The sequence below is a fragment of the Pan troglodytes genome, chromosome 11, assembly GCF_028858775.2.
Source record: "Pan troglodytes isolate AG18354 chromosome 11, NHGRI_mPanTro3-v2.0_pri, whole genome shotgun sequence".
Lineage (NCBI taxonomy): Eukaryota > Metazoa > Chordata > Mammalia > Primates > Hominidae > Pan > Pan troglodytes.
Window position 1 is genome coordinate 74,104,980 of NC_072409.2, and position 19,627 is coordinate 74,124,606.

The window sequence follows — 19,627 nt, forward strand, 5'->3', positions numbered from 1 at the left end:
TTGTGTGTTATGTATCTGTGTGTAATTTAAACGTAGAAACTTAACTGCTACTTAAAAAGCAGAGTTTGGGCCCAGCGTGGTAGCTCACGCCTGTAATCCCAGCACTTTGGGAGGCTGAGGCGGGTGGATCACTTGAGGTCAGTAGTTCAAGACCAGCCTGCCCAACATTGCGAAACCCCCTCTCTACTAAAAATTAAAAAAAAAAAATTAGCCGGGCGTGGCAGCAAATTCCTGTAATCCCATTTACTCCAGAGGCTGAGGTAGGAAAATTGCTTGAACTCAGGAGGCAGAGGTTGCAGTGAGCCAAGATTGTGCCACTGCACTCCAGCCTGGGTGACACAGTGAGACTCCGTTTCAATTTTTTTAAAATTAGAGTTTGGTCGACAAAATTTGATTTTTTTTTTTTCTTTTTTAGAGACGAGGTCTTGCTCTGTCACCCAGGCTGGAGTGCAGTGGCATGATCATAGCCCACTGCAGCTTTGAACTCCTGGGCTCAAGTGATCCTACCACCTCGGCCTCCCAAGTAGCTAGGACTACAGGCATGTACCACCACGCCCAGCTAATTAAAAAAAAAAAATTTAAGATATAGTGTGTTGCTATGTTGCCTAGGCTGGTCTCAAACTCCTGACCTCAAGTGATCCTCCCACCTCAGCCTCCCAAGTTGCTGTGATTTGAAGCATGAGACACAGTGCCCAGCTCAACAAAATTTGATACGATAACAAAAAGCATCATTTTGGTGGAATAAAGATTGAAAACAATTATTTTAGCGGGAAAAAAAACATTGCTTTTCAAGTAGGGGAGCTGTCCTCATAGATCATTTGAGAAGGCCCTACTCCACCCTGTGAATTTGCAGATATCAGAACTGGAGACAGATCTCAGCAGTTAGTCCTAAGTGTGTGGCAGCGCTGCTGGGAATATACAAGGCATGTGATTTCAGATGTCAGTGATTTCAGGTGTGGCTTTAAATAATATGACACATGTGATCAGAAGGGATCCCTCTTATATTTCTCTGTCGCTCTGCCTGTCTGTGACATGGGGAGTGTCTGTTTCGTATGAGTATCTTCACCCCTTTCCAGCACTTGTCAAGCTTCCTTTTCAACAAAGAGAGCAGCCGCAGGCTCAGACCCCTGGCAGACACACGGTCTCCCCACAATTTAATCACTTTTATCTGGTTCTTGTTTCTGTTTTTACTTTCCTTCTGTGTAAGGTAAGCATCCATTTTCCATTGAAAGTAGTGACATTACAGTTTTTGAAAGCAGAACATTTTTATATAAATTGGGTCATTTCAAGATAAATAAAAAGTACATGATCCATTACAAAATTGCCAAGGTGGAACTCAGGCGAATGAAGTGAGAGACTCGCTGACCCAGTATATCCCTCATTCTACAAAGAGGAACCAGAGGTCTCTAAAACACCTCCGTGAGCCTAGGCTGATGTCCACCTGCTTGCTGTCCTGTGTAAAAGTCATCAGCAATGGACCCTAGGCAGGTGAAGAAAAAGCACTAGAGCTGCTATGGCCAAGACATGAAATGAAACTTTCCAGTGGGCAGTGATGTGTCACTAGCACCGCGGCAGCAGCGCTGGGGGATGCAGAGCAGGAGGGGAGAAGTGCCAGTGCCCTCCTGGCATGCAGCTTACCTGGGCACCAGCTGTGCAGGCCAAAATCTGACCAACATGGGCCAGGTTTGAGCCCTTCCCCGTACTCCAGGAAGATGCTTTATCCTTCTGTCCCAACCAGGGCCACAGGACCTGGCCACCCTGTGGGCCCACTGGTTAGCTCTGGCCAGAGATTGAGTTTTAGAACCAATTTACCTGTTTCTATTCACCAGCATATGTCATACTTGACTCAAGAACTACAGCCAGGTGCAGTGGCTTGTGCCTGTAACCCCAGTGACCCTGGAGGCCAAGAGAGAGGATCACTTGAGCCCAGGAGTTTGAGGCCAGATTGGGCAACATAGCGAGATCCCGTCTGTGAAAAAAATAAATTAGCCAGGCATGGTGGAATGCACATGTAGTCCCAGCTACTCAGGGGGCACTGAGGTTGGAGGATTGCTTGAGCCAGGAAGTTTGCTATGATTGCATCACTGTACTCCTGCGTGGGCAATGGAGAGATCCCATCAAGAAAGAAAAGAAAGAAGGGAAGGGAAGGGGGAAGAGGGAAAGGAAGAGGGGAGGGGAGGGGGGAAGGAAGGGGGAAGAAGGGAAAGAAGAGGGGAGGGGAGAGGGAAGGGGGAAAAGGAAAGGGAAAGGAAGAGGGAGGGAGGGAGGGAGGGAAGGAAGGAAGGAAGGAAGGAAGGAAGGAAGGAAGGAAGGAAGGAAGGAAGGAAATCACATGCCAGTGGAATAAAAGGGCTGTATTGGTGGATGGTCCTTGCCTAAGAAAACGTGGAGCCCTTGATTTTTCTCTTTGCCAAGATATTTGGAGTAGCTTCTGGCTGGCTTTGGTTTACATCAACCCTCATATTTGGGGGCCAGGCACTTGAAGTTGTCAAATTAACACATCCCAGCTGGGTAAGTCCCCCTGCCATGTGAAGGGAGAAATCAACCAATCCATTGTACTTAGTAGTGAGTCCAGACTGTATGTGACAGGCACCATGGAGGGTTTGAGGCTTGTGACACAAAGCCCTGGCCATCAGGTGGTTCCAGTTGGGGTGAAAGATAAGGCATCGCGTATTATCTGGCACCAGTTAGAGTCCTGGGACAGAAAGGACGCAACAAGGCCCTTGACCATGGGGACTTAGAACTGCTGAAAAGCATCCATTCTGGCTGGATCGTGCCCCTGTCCCAGCTCTCTCCCCATAATGAATGCCAAAGCACATTCCTTGACTAAAGACCCCCACAGCTGCTCCACAGCTGGACTAGCCTTTGGCCTCCCCTTTGTCATGGTGACAGGAAACAGGAAAAATTGAGGAAGGCAGTGATTCTCAACCTCGACTGCTTGTTAAGAGTCACCTGAGGAACTGAAAAGCACAGACCTGTTCCTGCTTCCTCCAAGCCCACTGAAGCAGCGTCTGTCATGAGGGGCCCTGGTCTCACCTCTGAAAGCTCCACAACTGACTCTGGTGAGCAGCCAGGGGTGGGAGCCTCAGGGTAAGGTCTGACAACCAGGACCCCATTTGGATCCCCTGCTCATGCTGAGCCCACTTAGATGGCAGCAGCTGGGGGAATCTTGATGAAGGTGAAGTTTAGGACTGGATTAGTTCTCGCCAAAGACCCACTGGACAACTCACGAAAGGCCAGGGATGAAGTGCAGTCTCTAAAGTGGTGCTTTGGGCTGGTGATAGGCTGGGGAGCACCTAACCCCAACTGTGTAAAGCGGCTGATTTGGCAGGGATCGCAGGTAGCAGGTAGAAGGGACCAAAGAGATGGGTGTGCCTCTCAATTGTTTCTCTTGGTGTAACAGCAGGGAATAGTCAATGAGGCATTCAGATGAAGTGAACACACAGAGAGATAAGGGAAAAGGTGTCCAGAATAGAAGAATCCACAGAGACAGACGGATGGGTTGCCTGGGATGGGGAAGGCGGGACTTGGGACTGGCTAACAGGTACACAGTTTCTTTTGCGGGTGATGGACATATTCTGGAGTTACACAATAGTAGTGATGTTTGCACAGCACAGTAAAATACACTAAATCCACTGATGCCCACTTTCAAATGAATTTTATGGTGTATAAATTTTTATCTGCCATTTTTTGATACTGGCAATTTTTTATCTCAATAAAAAAAAATCAATGCAGTGAATGCACCACTGTGAGGAGGGCCGCAACCCCAGCACAGGCGCCTCCCCACCATCACACTTGGAGAAAGTCTATGAGCTGGAGAGTAGGCCTGCGTCCAGCTCCCATGCACTTGACACCTAACAATGAGTACTGGGTTTGAAGAGAGTTTTCTTTTTTCCTTTTTTGAGACAGAGTCTCACTCTGTTGCCCAGGCTGGAGTACAGTGGCCCAATCTCAGCTCACTGCAACCTCCGCCTCCCAGGTTCAAGCGATTCTCCTGCCTCAGCCTCCCGAGTAGCTGGTGCATGCCGCCACGCCCGGCTAGTTTTTGTATTTTTAGTAGCAATGGGGTTTCCCCATGTTGGCCAGGCTGGTCTCAAACTCCCGACCTCAAGTGATCTGCCCGCCTCAGCCTCCCAAAGTGCTGGGATTACAGGCATGAGCCATTGTGCCTGGCCCCCATTTTATTTTTTAACTTTACCAAGAATTGTTTACCATTTTAGAAAATCACGATGTGTTTGTCACCGACACAACATACCCACATGCACTTGCATTCTTTCAGGGGTGACCCCACAATGGGCACAAGCATATAATGACTCCATCGTGTTCATTTAGTGTAGTCGTGCTCAAGCAGTACACACTGAAAGTTTATTCGTACTTTTTTTCTTTTTTTGAGACAGAGTCTCGCTCTGTCACCCAGGCTGGAGTGCAGTGGCGCGATCTCGGCTCACTGCAAGCTCCGCCTCCCGGGTTCACGCCATTCTCCTGCCTCAGCCTCTCCGAGTAGCTGGGACTACAGGCGCCCGCCACCATGCCCGGCTAATTTTTTGTATTTTTAGTAGAGACGGGGTTTCACCGTGGTCTCGATCTCCTGACCTCGTGATCCGCCCGCCTCGGCCTCCCAAAGTGCTGGGATTACAAGCGTGAGCCACCAGGCCCGGCCCTTATTCGTACTTTCATGTGTCCTTTACATTAGAGCTAAGGCATTATGTTTATTAATTGCTTAGGTACGTTTTGTTAGCAATCTCATTTTGTGATAGTAAAGGGGCATTGGAAAATAGTTGTTAAAAAGCAGGTGTTGAAAAGGAGTCTGGTGGGTTGAGAGCACTGTTCTAATCTTCCCAAACATGGTCCCAGGGAGACCGAGGTGTGGACCGGTACTGCCCTCTGGTGGCCGGGGTGGGAGAGACCCAGCAAGCACAAAGAACCCAGGGAAGAAGGGCCAGATGGTTTGCAGTGGCTCAAAATGGATGGAGATAAAAGATTCACCTTCTCCTCTGGGAGGATTCTCCACCCGCCCCCCCCCCCCGCCCAAGTCTCCATTCCCACCACCAGAAAAATTTCAGATTAAACATTTTTCTCTCCTGTAAAATGAGGGTATCACCTGCCTCGTAAGAATGAAGTCTTTTGGCTCTGATAGCTTAGCTCCCCACCGAGTCTCTGTCTTTCCACACCCCTTTCCCCAGCCCTTGGGCAGGTTACATCAGGCAGAGCCTAGGATGAGGTCCCTGAAGCATGGGATGACCCAGCAATCAGCTGAGCAGCCGGCTCTGGAATCAGGACCCAGAAAAACATGGGCTCAAGGCATAGCACTGGCGTAAACTAGCTGGGTGACACAGATAAGGCAGCCCTAGGGGATGTCACTAGATGCTGCCAAGGTCCAGTGCTCACATCCTGTGCCTCTCTAGAGTCTGCTCTGATAAGCAAACTATTTTTCAGTGGACAGAGTACAAGAACCAGGAGGAAACTATAACAAGCTGACTTTAATCAAAGACACCATCCACCAGGGATTTTAATTTTCTGAAACTGTAATATGCAAGTTTATTATCCCTTCACTGAACAGCACATCTGTTCAGAATATATCTGATCAAAGATATATTCAAGATCAGGGTATTAACTGTATCATGGGCCAGCAATTACCAAGGAATTAGGATCTGATTAGGCATTCAGCCAATAAGCTGTGTTGAGCATCAGTGTGTGGAGCTGTTTCAGCCCAGTTTCACAGAATCTCATGTGTGAAATGTGAGCTGGTGCTGATTTCCTGATGATCATCATTCCCTCCAGCAGAGTTTCCCCCCAGCAACCTACCCTGGATGCTGTGCAAATTGAAGTCCACTTTGTGGGAGGTTGAAGTCACTGGTCATCACTTAGGAGGACCCCAGACCTGATGTTGAATATCTAACACATACCTTAATCAGGGACCCAATCAGATGGTGCCTAAGGAAATGCCCTCAACCCATGACAGTCCATGGCAAGACTTGCAAATTTGATGGCCAAAGAATGTGACCAACACTAGTGGGATATGGGAGACTGAAGACTGTGACAAAATTAAAAATGCACACACTATCTGAATAGGGCAACAACTATGCAGCTCCAGACCAGATAACACAGGAACACAATCTGCCCTGAAAAAGTTGGGTTGACTGCTCACTGTATAAGGAAGAACACACACCTCCAAAAACTGCGCGAAAGACTCAGTAAGATGTCAGAAAGGATTTAAGGTTTGGTTGCATGATAGGTAGTCCTGAGTAGGGTTCAAGGAAGCAGGGCTCTCTAAATGGATGCTGTCAGAAAGTGGGGGATAACTGGTTATCTTAAGAAAATATGCCGGGCGCAGTGGTTCACGCCTGTAATCCCAGCACTTTGGGAGGCCAAGGCGGGCGGATCACAAGGTTGAGAGATAGAGACCATCCTGGCCAACATGCTGAAACCCCATCTCTACTAAAAATACAAAAATTAGCTGGGCATGGTGACGGGTGCCTGTAATCCCAGGTGCTCGCGAGGCTGAGGCAGGAGAATTGCTTGAACCTGGGAGGCGGAGGTTGCAGCGAGCCAAGATTGTGCCACTGCACTCCAGCCTGGTGACAGAGAGAGACTCCGTCTCAAAAAAAAAAAAAAAAAAAAAAAAAGTAAAGTGTGAAGAAGGAAGTGAAGCTAAAGCTATAACTGGTTAAGAAGCACATTAACCAGGACAAGGAGATGTCTGGTCATTTTTGCATCTTGGAAAATGCTCACGTTTTTCGGTGTTGACATGACTAAAGAAATGTTCCTTTGTCTTGACCCACCACGGCTGAAAAGCAGTCTTGTTCTGATGTAGGTGTCCTGTGAAATTGTGTATGCTTAGCAGGACATGAAGGCCTAGCTTTTAATACCAGGCCAGCATCTGGATGACAGGAACTACTTTTTTCTCACTGTCAGATATCATTGTCACTGCCACTAAGATCTTTTAGGCCTCAATTTGAAAGTTTGGGACACATTATCTTTAGAATCACCAGGAGTTCAGATGGGAGGATTTAACTTCCCTTCCCAAAAAAATTAGAATTTGGTAGGTTTCCCACCCAAGGGCCAGGTTGTAGTAGCTGACCTCTACCCCGAGGCCAGATGGTTGAGTGACATGGACTAGTGGACTAATGTCCCAGTACATATACCACTTCCCCTTCCATCACTTGGCCTCTTGTGGTTAACCTATGTGGAACTGAAGACCTTGAGAAGTTATCCCATCTCACCCAACTCCAGCCAACATATTTGTCCAAGAAGTACCCAGGGCCTATGTAAAAATGTCTGTCCCTGCTTTAGGGTGTATTAGTACTTCATTCCTTTTTGTTGCTGAATAATATTCCACTGCATGGATATACCACATTTTAAGAAATGGATTCACCAGTTCATGGATATTTGGGTTGTTTCCACATTTTTGATACTAAGAATAATGCTGCCAGGAACATTCATTCGTGTACACGTTTTTTGTGGGGACATATTGTTTTCATTTTTCTTGGGTATATACATACCAGTGAAATTGCTGGGTCAAATGCTAACTATGCAGTTAAATCTTTTGAGAAACTGCTGAATTGTTTTCCAAGTAGCTGCCCCATTTTACATTCCCACCAGCAATGTAAGAAGCTTCCAATTTCTCCACATTCACCAACACTTGTTATTGGTCTGTCTTCATGATTACAGCCATCCCAGTGAGTGTGAAGTGGTATCTTCTTAAGATTTTGATTTGCATTTCCCTAGTGATGAAGAGCATCTTTTCACATGCTTACTGGTGATCTGTTCATCTTCCTTGGAGACATGTCTATTCAAATTCTTTGTATTTTTAAAAGTGTCTCTTCACTGTTGAGTTGTAAAAGTTCTTTATCAGATATATTACTTGCAAATGTTATCTTACGTTCTGTGAATTGGATTGTCTTTGTACTTTCTTCATCATTTCCTTTGAGGCAAAAAACACTAAAGTTTGATGAAGTCCAATTTACCTATTTCTCATTGGTTGGTTGTGCTTTTGGTGTCCTACCTAAAAAACCACTGCCTTACCCAAGGTCACAAAGATTTACACCTATGTTTTCTTCTAAGAGTTTTTTGCTTTAACTCATGTCTTGGCTCCATTCTGAGTTACTTTTCGAATAAGAATATGCATTTTAACAAGGTCCCAGGTGATCTGTATGCACAACTGAAGCTGAAAACCACTGCCTAAGTCACACCCTGGCAGCACATTACAATCACTTTAAGAGCTTTTAAAATGTATGCATGAGCCTCACCCGGATACAATTCCACTTAGTCTGAGGTGGCCTTATTTTTTAATCGTTTTAGCTGATTCTAATGTGAAGCAAGGGTTGAGAACTACCACCTCTTTGCTGATTAACATTTTTTGTAGCCCTCAACTAATTCTTCAATTTCATGAGGATGTACACAAAGTTATCACTTGCCTCACTGTCTAATCAGTATTTTCCATCTTTAACTTATTTAACAAATGATGTCTTTAACATCATTTATACATTCTTTCCATATGGATTTCACCCACATGCTTTTATTAGGCTGGTTTGTACCCACTGCTTATATGTGATACTGAGACTTCTAACAGTGCTACATTAAAATTGGGATCAGCGTTCACAGTGCACACGGTACAAGAGTATGAAGTAGGCTTAGTGTCTGCGGATATGATACAAATCACACCTTCATTAAGACTAGAGAATGGAAGTCATACTGGGTGATAGTGTATGAGGGTGGAGAAGACATAGAAATGAGAAGAGGAAGTAAAGAACTTCAACAATTTCCTGGGAAAACCAAAGATCTCAGTTGGTCAAGAGCACGCTCTACAATCAGCAACATTTTAGTATCTAGTATCATGTTATCTTTAAGCCATAATTTGTCCTTGGTCTTTCTAGGTTTTGTTTTTATTATTTTCTTGAAGGAGAAGGGTGGGAATGGGTAAAACATTCTGGTCTTCCTTTTGCAAATCTAGAACCACAAAACCAATTACAAATTGCGACTCTTGCTATAAACAAAAATAACTCCAATTTATCAGTGACCTAAATAGAAGAGCTAAAACCAAAAAACTCTTAGAAGAAAATATAGGGGGAAGCAATGTATTCTTTGTTTTTTTTTGGGGGGGAGCGGGGGACAGAGTTTCGCTATTGTCACCCAGGCTGGAGTGCAGTGGTGCGATCTTGACTCACTGCAACCTCTGCCTCCCGGGTTCAAACAGTTCTCCTGCCTCAGCCTCCCAAGTAGCTGGGATTACAGGCATGCACCACCAGGCCCAGCTAATTTTGTATTTTTAGTAGAAACAGGATTTCACTATGTTAGCCAGGCTGGTCTCAAACTCTGACCTCAGGTGATCCACCCGCCTCAGCCTCCAATTTTGTATTTTTAGTAGAAACAGGGTTTCACTATGTGGGCCAGGCTGGTCTCAAACTCTGACCTCAGGTGATCCACCCACCTCAGCCTCCCAAAGTGCTGGGATTACAGGTGTGAGCCACAGCGCCCAGCCTAGCAATGTATTCTTCGCTGCAACACCAAAAGCACAAGCAACAAAAGAAAAATAGAAAAAGACTTCATTTCTCCAAAGGTATGCAAATGGCCAACAACATATGAAAGATGCTCATCATCATTAAGTCATTATGGGAATGCAAATCAAAACCACAATTAGGCCTGGTGCTGCTCATACCTATAATCCCAGCACTTTCGGAGGCCAAGGCAGGCAGATCACCTGAGGTTAGGAGTTCGAAACCAGCCTGGCCAACATGGTGAAACCCCGTCTCTACAAAAAATACAAAAAATTAGCTAGGCGTGGTGGCACATGCCTGTAGTCCCAGCTACTCAGGAGGCTGAGGTAGAAGAATCATTTGAACCTGGGAGGCGGAGGCTGCAGTGAGCTGAGATCACACCACTGCACTCTAGCCTGGGCAACAGAGCAAGGCTCTTGTCTCAAAAACAACAAGAAAACAAAAAAAAACTCACAATGAGATCCCACTTCACACCTACCACGATGGCAGTAATTAAAAAAACAGGGAAGGGAAGTGGAGGAGGAATGAAGTGTTGGCAAGATGTAAACTGGAACCCAAACAACGCCCGTGGGAATGTAAAATGGTGCAGCCACTATGGAAACCATTCAGTAGTTCCACAAAAAGTTAACAATGGAATTACCATTATGACCCAGCAATTCCACTCCTACATATATCCCCAAAGGAAATTGTGAAAGGAAAATAAATCTTACAGCCCCAAAACTACTAAGCTAAAGAGAAAGTCAAGAGGGGAACTGCTTAGGGCAAACCTGCCTCCCATTCTATTTAAAGTCACCCCTCTGCTCACTGAGATAAATGCATATCTGATTGCCTCCTTTGGAGAGGCTAATCAGAAACTCAAAAGAATGTAACCATTTGTCTCTCACCTACCAGTGACCTGAAAGCCCCCTCCCCATTTGAGTTGTCCCATCTTTCTAGACGGAACCAATGTACATCTTACATATATTGATTGATGTCTCATGTCTCCCTAAAATGTATAAAATGAAACTATGCCTCAACCACCTTGGGCACATGCTGTCAGGACCTCCTGAGGCTGCGTCACGGGCGTGCATCCCCAACCTTGGCAGAATAAACTTTCTAAATGAACTGAGATCTGTCTTAGATTTTTCAGGTGCACAAACTGAAAACGGAAACTCAAACTTGTAGGCCAATATTCATTGCAACATTGTTCACAATAGGAAAATGGTGAAAAGGGTCCATCAACAGATGAATGAATAAAATGTGGCATAAATATACAGTGGAACATTATTCAGCCATAAAAAGGAATGAGATTACACAGTACAAAATGGATGGACCTTGAAAACATAAGTCAAAGAAGCCAGACACAAAAGGCCACATATTAAATGATTCCAGTTATATAAAATGTCCAGAATAGGTAAATCCAGAGAGACAGAAAACAAGACTTTGCAGTTGCCAGGGGTTGGGTGAGGAGGGAATAGGGATTGAATGCTTACTGGCTACAAGGTTTCCTTTTGGGGTGATAAGAAAGTTCTGAAGGATGGTGATGTAGTTATACAACATTATGAATATACTTAATGGCACTGAATTGTACCCTTTAAAATGGTTACAATGGTAAATTTTATGATATGTATACTTTACCACAGTTTAAAAAAAAAAAAAACTCGTAGGGGTCAAGCCTATCTCCCTAACCTTGGGGCAGGAAGTAGACTAGCATGCATGCTTCCCTTTGGACAGTTTCCCAAACGGGTTCATAGTTATGCTTAGTTCCTTCTACACTATTCAACAAGCAGCCATGTCACTACTTCCCTTAGAAAGGGAGGAACAGTGGAGAAGAAATGTGTACCCCTCCAACATTTTCCTCCTTCTGGGATTGCAGTGTGTGATAAAGATGCTCACAAATTATTTGACATCCTTCCCAACAAGCAGTGGGGTCTTCGAACCCTCCTCTTAAATTTGGGCAAGCTAAGACTGCTTGGACAATAGAATACTGGAGATATGACACTGGGCCAGTTAGGAGCCCAGAACTTAAAAAAAAACAGCACTTTTCATTTTTCTTAAAATACTTATTTTTGAAACCCACCAGTCATGTTGTAAGGAAGCACAGCAGCCCTATTGGAAGGCCCATGTGGAAAGGAACTGAGACCCTGAGTGCACTCCCAGATAAAAGCAGGCACTAATTTAACATCCATGTGCATAATAAGCCCTCTTGAAAGTAAATTCTCCAGACTCAGTCAAGTTGGTCCAGCTGTATTCACCAAGCCCTGCCAAAATTGCTCACTCATGAACAAAATGAATGATTTTGTTCTAAGCCACCAAGCTGTGGTGTAGTTTTGTTATAAAGCATTAGATAACCACAACACAGTGGAAATTCCCTCCCCTCTCTGTAAAATATAAGGAATTGAAAATGTGTCTGAAATACCTTTTTTAAAAAATCTGGCTTGAATACCCAAGTGTCTAGTATATATCCCATTAAAGAATTAGGCTCCCACACTCAGCTTTGGTCTTTGAGGGAAACTAATGAGAGCTCCTATATGTGTCTAGCCTTGTCTAAGCATAAAGTGGTAAGCAAGACAGCTGACTGGAAGTCAGAAATACTCATGTTATCAGGCACAGGCTGGAATTACAAACTGAGGGTGTGCTTCACCACTGTCCGAGCTTAGAGGAAATCTCAATTTTGTTCAATGAGATCTTACCCAAGCAAAAAAGCTGGGAGGGGTGCTTTTCCTACACTTCAGAAAGGGCTGACCATGAAGTGTAGTTCAGATGGGCTGGGCAGGTGCCACTTCTACTGGCAAGAAAAGGCAGACCCAGCTGAGGCAAATGATGGCTGGAAAGACAAAGAAACCCTCTCTCTCACATCTCAGCCCATGTAACAAAGGTGCCGATTTTATTTTTTAAAACCTCTTCCGGGAATCAAAAGCTGACAGTAACTCGTTTCTCTCTGTACATTTCTCTCTTTTGGTAGAAAACAATTACCAGGGCAAGTCCCCTCCCCCATGCCCCACACACTGGTCATTACAATTAAAATAAAAACATGCTGTAGTATTTCCCATCTTAAAAAAAAAGGCATACTTCTACACCACCACCACCACAGCACCCTCCCCACCGCTACTGCCCCGTTTCTCTCTCTTCCAAACTGTGCCTCCTGCCAGTCCACTCTAACCACAATTTTACCCCAACACTCTAAACCGCTATAGTCATAGTCATGAGGGTCCTTTCTTTACTAACGGCAAAGGGTTAACACTCAATCCATGATGAGAACCTGAGGCAGCAGTGTATTGAACCGCTCGCCTTCTTAATAAGTTTCATCATCCGCTTTCAGGACCTCTCTTAACTCTCACCATATGAGTTATCTGTTCCTCTCCTTTGGAGCTCCTCCACTTGCCTCAACGTCTTCACTTAAATGTTCCATCAAGTACATTCAACTTAATATGTCAACACCAAAATCCTGATTTCCACTCCTTCTCCTGTCTTTCTACCTTGTTTGCCTTGCTTGACTCCTCTCTTGCTCTAAACTTCACACCTCTATTATCAGTCAATCCTATTGGCTCTACCTTCAAAACATACCCCAAATCCAACTTCTTACCACCTCCACTGCCACCAGCCCAGTCCAAGTCCTTGTGATCTCTCACTAGATTATAACCTCCGAAAAGTCTTCCTGTTTTCACCCTGGTTCCTGTAGTGCAGTGGTTTTCATTAGTTGTTTCATTAGTTGTTCAACCTAGGAACTTGTTAGACATGCAAATTCTTCCCCAACTCCATAACTATTAATCACAAACTCTGGGGGTGGGTCATAAAGATTTTTGTATTACCAAGTCCTCCATGTCAAACACCTGAACCACCCCATCTCTCTCCTATTTCCTACCCTGCTTTCCCCCCTTGTTCATCTTGCCCACCCACACTGGATTCCCTGTGTTCTACAAACATACTGAGAAAGAAACAGAAGTTTTTATCTGAGGAATGCAAACCCCTTTAAATTATCAGGCTCAGAGAGGCATTTAAAATGTGACATCAGTCACGTCTCATTCCCTCTTGAGCTAAATAATTACCTCTTGAAGCAACTGACTATGTGGGCTCTGGACTGACACCAAGTAGCCATTAAGATGTCCTACAGCAGACATCATAACTTTTACCCTATGTTCAACAGCGTACAGCCAATGGCTAATCAATATTATCTCTGGAAACCAATGAGAATACCTGTCAAAACTTTTATCAGCCCACTCCTTGTTCCCCTTTGCCTTTAAAAACCTGCTTGTACCAAACAGAGTACTCCCCAAGGCAACCTGAAATGGGTCCCTGGCAGCTGTTCTCACTTTGGCTCAAGTAAACTCTTTCGAAATTATATTTTGTGCCTCAGCTTCTTCCCTTTAGGTTGACATACACTCAAGGACACTATTTCAGGGCCTTTTCATTAGTTGTCCTTCTTCCTGGAAAAGTTGTTCACCCCTCCAGATACTCAAGTCTCTGTTCAAATGTCACCTCCTCAATGAGCTGAGGCTTTCTCTGACAACCTTATATAAAATAAGAACGCCACCTTCCTGACCTGGTCTCCCCACTATGCAGCATTTTTCACCAAAGCACTGATTACCTGGCAGGCAATCTGTATGTTTTCCTATCTCCCTACATTCTACTATGTAAGCCCCATGTGGACAGAATCTTGTTTTATTTGCTGCTATACTCTGAGCAATTGGAAAAGAACCTGGCACTCAGTAGATGTTCAATAATTTGACTTTCTGACATAATAGTTGCCTATGAGAAAAGATACAAAGAAGTTGAAGAGGAACAACTGATGTTACTTAGGTAATTGCCAAGACAATTTTAGAGCAGAAAAATAAAAAACAAAACAAAATGCTACAAGGTGAATGGGAGGAGCAAAATGCAGCAATTGACAGTAAAGACTAAGTATGAACAGTTAAGAGTTTACCAAACACTGGATCAGCAAAGTTTAGGACGCCTTCAGAACTGAGCCCAGAAAGAATGGTAGGGTTTATAGGAGCCAAAGTAGATAAATACCATGTGCAACACCAGAGAAGGGTAGATACACGAAGTATAGGAAGGGTGTTCATTGTATACAGCATCACCTTAAAGAATAGTTAAAAGATGGTCTAGTGAGACTGGAAAAAGCTGATAAAACTTTAAATAGACTTCTTTCATGTAAGACTTCCTGTTGATTGTAATATGTTTAACATTAATCTCTATGAGAAGAAGTACAATATGCAGTATTTCCCTGCATTAATCACAGTCATTTTTTTTTGTTAATCATGTGTATGTCATTGCACACACGGCTTAGCTTCACTTTTGTCACTAGCATATTGTTATCCATTGTTATGTTTTGTTGTGATATATGCCTATTAAATTAACATAGTAAGAATAAAAGACTCTTTTCATTATTATATTTAAACCAAGTCTGAAACTCAAGATTCTAAATACACACAGAGGCCAGGTGTCATTTATCTGATTTTTCAATATTTGCTAGACTTTGTTTAGGATATCGCAAATATTATAACTGGGAAATAAAATCCTGAAATGCTATTTTCACTACCCCATTCTTTATTCAATTTGTACTAAATATTATCACTCAATATGAGAACAATTTAAGCCTACAGTATTTTAAACATCCTTTAAGTGCTGATAAGAATTTTAAGTATTTTGAACCCCTTAAGATGTAGATATTTATCTTTAGACTTAGACCTAAATAAACATATTAAACATATTAAAAACAAAAACCATACCACTGTAGTAGCTTAAAGGTACTTCAGAGCTTATCGCCCAGTCCAGCACACCTATAAGCCTCACCACCACATGTATAATAAAGAAACCATGACGCCTCAATGTCACATAACTAGTCAAGTACCAAGATCAAAAGTGGAGCTCAAGTCACCTACCTTCCCAGTGTGCTATCTTTTTATCACACCACAAAAGACTGTGACGTTTTAATTGGAAAACCTGAAAAATAAAGAATGTAAAATGTGACAAAATCTGGGGTAAATCAACTCCAATAGCCTTTAAAACACATGGTTAGCAAAAGTTAAAGACTTTTTTTCTTTCTACAAAAGAGGCAAGACAAATCAAGTGTAAAAGCTAGAGATTTATTGTTATTTTGTGATTAATAAATTGTCAAATTAGTTATGACACTATCCCACACTGAATACCACCATTTGCCAGTACAGAAGTTTTTAAACCAAACTGAGGCATAAAGCAGAAAGAGCAAAGACACATGAATACCCTTCTTAACAATCTCTTCTACTTATGCCTCCACCGTAACCTTTGTACTTGTTTTCCTCCTGGGGAAAGTGTCAGAACAGTGCAAGGACTGGTGGGTAACCTGGCCTCTTAACCTTTTTAATAGCAAGCAACATACAGAAGTAATGCAATCAACTTGTATTTCCCTTGATTTTATTGGTCTGAATTCATTTTAGGTTACTTTAACATTTTAATTTCCTGTAACTGTACATGAGAGAATATAATCACCTAAGAGAATACTGAACTAGAGTCAGCCAAATGTATCACTGACCCTCAATTATGTTTTAATTGGTCCTAAAGGAATGTACCACCCCAACAGTTTGGGAGTTAGGCAAACAGAATTCTTTGGGGAGGGAAGAAAAAGGCTATAAAACAGCCAAATGTACTCAACATCATTAAAACGGCTCTTTGTTTTTCACCCCTGAATGATACTTCTTTACTACACTATATGCACAGAAATCCTAACAGAATCTTGGTTGCCAGTATTATTTAAGCTGGCCCCATCCAGGACAGATTCCGCTGCCCCACCCCCCCACCCCGTCCCCCTTTCTCTGAGGCTCTGAAAAGCACAATATTTAACTATTTCTTAATAGAACTACCGAAACACTTCAGAAACAATTGGCTCACAACTCATTTTAAATTTGTGTATTGCCTGTGCATGAGAAAACAGATAAACCCAAAAGATAGTTCTATTTTTTTATGGCGATTAAAAATAACTGAAACATCAAGACACTTTTTCAGTGAAAGCAACATTTCAATTACAAATTTTAATGCCTGTTAAACTACCTATGGGAGAAGCTGAGAAGTCCTAGGCAAATGCACTTTGGGGTATACTACAGTGTTCCTTCAGTCTGCACAAAGATTAAGGTAATTTACAGTCAATCTGTGAATGAATGTTGAGACAATGTTACATTATGTGTCTGTACAATTAATTGTCCTTAAAGAGATAACCAGAATCAGCTTTTCTACTGTATTTTCAACAAACCTGACTAACCGGCACTTTTGCTGGGAGATGTTTGTCAAAGATGCTGTAAGATTCTATACAATTCGGAAATACTCAGCTTTAAGAGTATTTTCTTATCTTCACTTTTTTAGTTACAGGTGTTTTGCTCAGATAGCCTATTGCAGTATGTTTCCAGAAATGCAGTCCCAAATGTGCATACTCTATATTGTATACAAATAAAACAAAATTATCAGTAGTATAAATCTTACAGCATTGTTTGCAAAAATGCATGCCAAAGTCACAATAAGCAATACTGTACCACAAATTATAGAGTGCAAATGATTTGCTTCTTTTTAATGCTTTTATTCTACATAAATTACTACCATAGGCTAATGTTTAAAAAGCAAATAAACTGGACAGATGCAGGACAAAATCTGGTCACCCAACTATAAAAGGTGATGTTTTTAAAAAATTACAATAAATGCAGAAGTGATGCATGCAGTAGCCTTAAATGAAAAGCACTGATTCCCACTGTTCCAGAAAAGAAAAATACAGAAAAACCCACACATCTTACTGTACTCCACCTTAAAATGCATCATATTGGGTTTGTTTATAACAGCACAGAATTCCAAGAGTCAAAATGAAATAAAGCAGGTATTTTAAAGTTTAAGAGCCGTTATCAAAAATAAATTACATTTTTTCAAGATACAGAAATGCTGCTATGATGGCTGGGAGCCCAGTAACCTTTCAATAGCTGCATTGATATCACCTCCTGTTGCTATTAGAGCTTGCAAGTTTGCTTCACGGTTCAAAAATCCCATTGCACTGAGTTGTTCCAGTTGTTGCTGAAATCTGACTTCTGGATTCTGTAGCTATTAAAGAAAAAAAAAATTAATCCAACTCTAAAGGAAGCCAGTCCCTGCCACACATGACTTTTAAAAATTTTTAATTGCTTTTTTATAACATATGCTGATCTACTGAGCTTTAAAAACACTGCCCACCTCTTGAAACTTATCCAACATATTTAAAAGTCCATTAGCAGTTTATTTTAAATAGTCTAGTTTGTACCTAAATAATCATGTCAAATAGATCACGACTCTACTTTAGGGGAGGGGGAGAAAAGCTTAATAAACATCAACCATTATTTTAGAGGATCACGTACATGCAGAAAAACCTGTATGTGTGTGTGTATATACATATATATACACACACACACACACACACAGATAGTTCAGAATTAGATGATCTGTGTAGCTACTGACCAATTGAGTAACTATAAAAGCTGGTATCCTCATGTATAAAATTCTAAAGCTTCAATGATTCTTCGAATGACTGTGAGTTTAATTTTTGCACTGGACAGTCAATTCTTAGAAAAGAGCTTCAGTTTCAGGCCCAAAATTATACTCTTAATTCTGACATTTCAGCAGCATCAAATCTTTTCTTCAGAAATGAAGTTTAAAAAAAAAATCTCCATATAAATGACCAATCAATCCTAGGCCTACCTGATAATTTGGAGGCTTGTAAGTTAACTTATGTCACAATTAATTCTAATACTCCAAATCCTTCTTTCTTATTTATTCCATGAATATTTACTGAGTACCTACCAAGAGCCAGAAACTATGCTACGCTAGCTTATCAGGAATACAGATATGTATGAGACAGAACCCTGCCCTATTTATTATATTTAGTAAAGCTTGAAAACAGAAAGCAGGCCAGGCTCACGCCTGTAATCCCAGCACTTTGGGAGGCCAAGGCGGGTGAGATCGCTTGAGCTCAGGAGTTTGAGACCAACCTGGGCAACATGGTGAAACCCCAGCTCTACAAAAAATACAAAAATTAGCCAGGTGTGGTGGTCTGCGCCTGTAATCCCAGCTACTCCAGAGGCTAAGGTGGGAGGATTGCTGCAGCCCAGGAGGTGCAGGTCGCAGTGAGCTGTGATTGCATCCAGCCTGGGCACTTTGTCAAAAGGGAAAGGGAAAGAAAAAAAAAAAAGGGAAAGGCAAAGAGGGGAAAGAGGAAAAAGGGGAAATGGGGAAGGGGAAGAGGAAAGGGAAAAGGGAAAGGGGAAGAGGAAGGAGGAAAAGGAAAGGGGAAAGGAGAAAGGGAAAGAAAAAAGAAACCCAGAAAAGAAAACAGAAAGCACCTAACAGACCTTGAGACATTAAGAAGTTTGGGGACAACCTAATAAAACAGGTTTAAACTGGCGATCATCTTTATATAATGGCACATTATTAGTAAAACCAATGTATGTTTGTAGATGCAACCACATTATTAGGGGGTCCATATTCTTTAGCCATATTTACGAGATATATATATATGTAACACAAGCTACCGCAGGAGGTGGTGTCATGGGTGGAGTTAAGGTAGTTAGGACTTTTTTCCAGTCAAAAGACAGACTAGAATACAGCTGCCCTGGAGGTACTTGGGATAATCAAGTTTCCATTCCTCCTAAGAACTTTTTTAAAGCAAAATCTATTTCAAATGATTTTCAAATAGGAACAAAAAAAAATGCATTTTTAAAGGCAATTTCTAAAAAATAAGACTTTAGGTTGTAGCATGTCTTCTCTACAACCGTAATAACGTTTCCTTTAGTGTCTCAGCACCAAAGTCAACAATTTTTGTAATGCCTGTTTTCTTACTCAATATCCTTAAGACTGTATTTTTCATTAATCTAAACACCTAAGAACTACTGCTTTCCTTTTTTCCCCCTTTTTCCTTCTTTTTGGAAATTTCTAAATTTCCAACATTAAGGAATACAAAACTTGAATGGAAAAGAACTGATACCTGAGGATTTACTCCAGCAAGAGCCTGCAGCATCTGCTGAATAAACTGCTGATGTCCAGGTTCAGTGGTTCCTGCTGTGGGACTTGTGTTTTCACTAGGTGTGGCGTTAGATCCATTAGTTCCCGAAGAGCCTCCAGTGCTTCCTAATGCCCCCAAGCCAGGAGTAAACCTACAGAAAGCA

The 19,627-nt window shown here is 42.3% G+C and overlaps 2 protein-coding genes across 4 annotated transcripts in view; both read right to left on the minus strand.

Annotated features, from left to right (window-relative positions):
- The window catches only part of FRMD3 (FERM domain containing 3), a 416,465-nt gene extending 401,048 nt beyond the window's left edge, over window positions 1-15,417 (minus strand). For both annotated transcript variants that reach the window (XR_010148706.1, XM_063787810.1), the window contains exon 1: window positions 15,362-15,417. The gene's annotated coding sequence lies outside the window, so the exon portion shown is untranslated. The remainder of the gene's footprint in view (window positions 1-15,361) is intronic.
- Window positions 15,418-15,544: 127 nt separating this feature from the next.
- Window positions 15,545-19,627, minus strand: part of UBQLN1 (ubiquilin 1) — a 48,348-nt gene continuing 44,265 nt past the window's right edge. For both annotated transcript variants that reach the window (XM_009456778.4, XM_016961026.3), the window contains 2 exons: window positions 19,447-19,615; window positions 15,545-17,534 (listed from right to left, as the gene is read on the minus strand). In XM_009456778.4, the coding sequence (XP_009455053.2) occupies window positions 17,382-17,534; window positions 19,447-19,615 (322 nt within the window). In that variant the 3' untranslated portion in view covers window positions 15,545-17,381. The remainder of the gene's footprint in view (window positions 17,535-19,446; window positions 19,616-19,627) is intronic.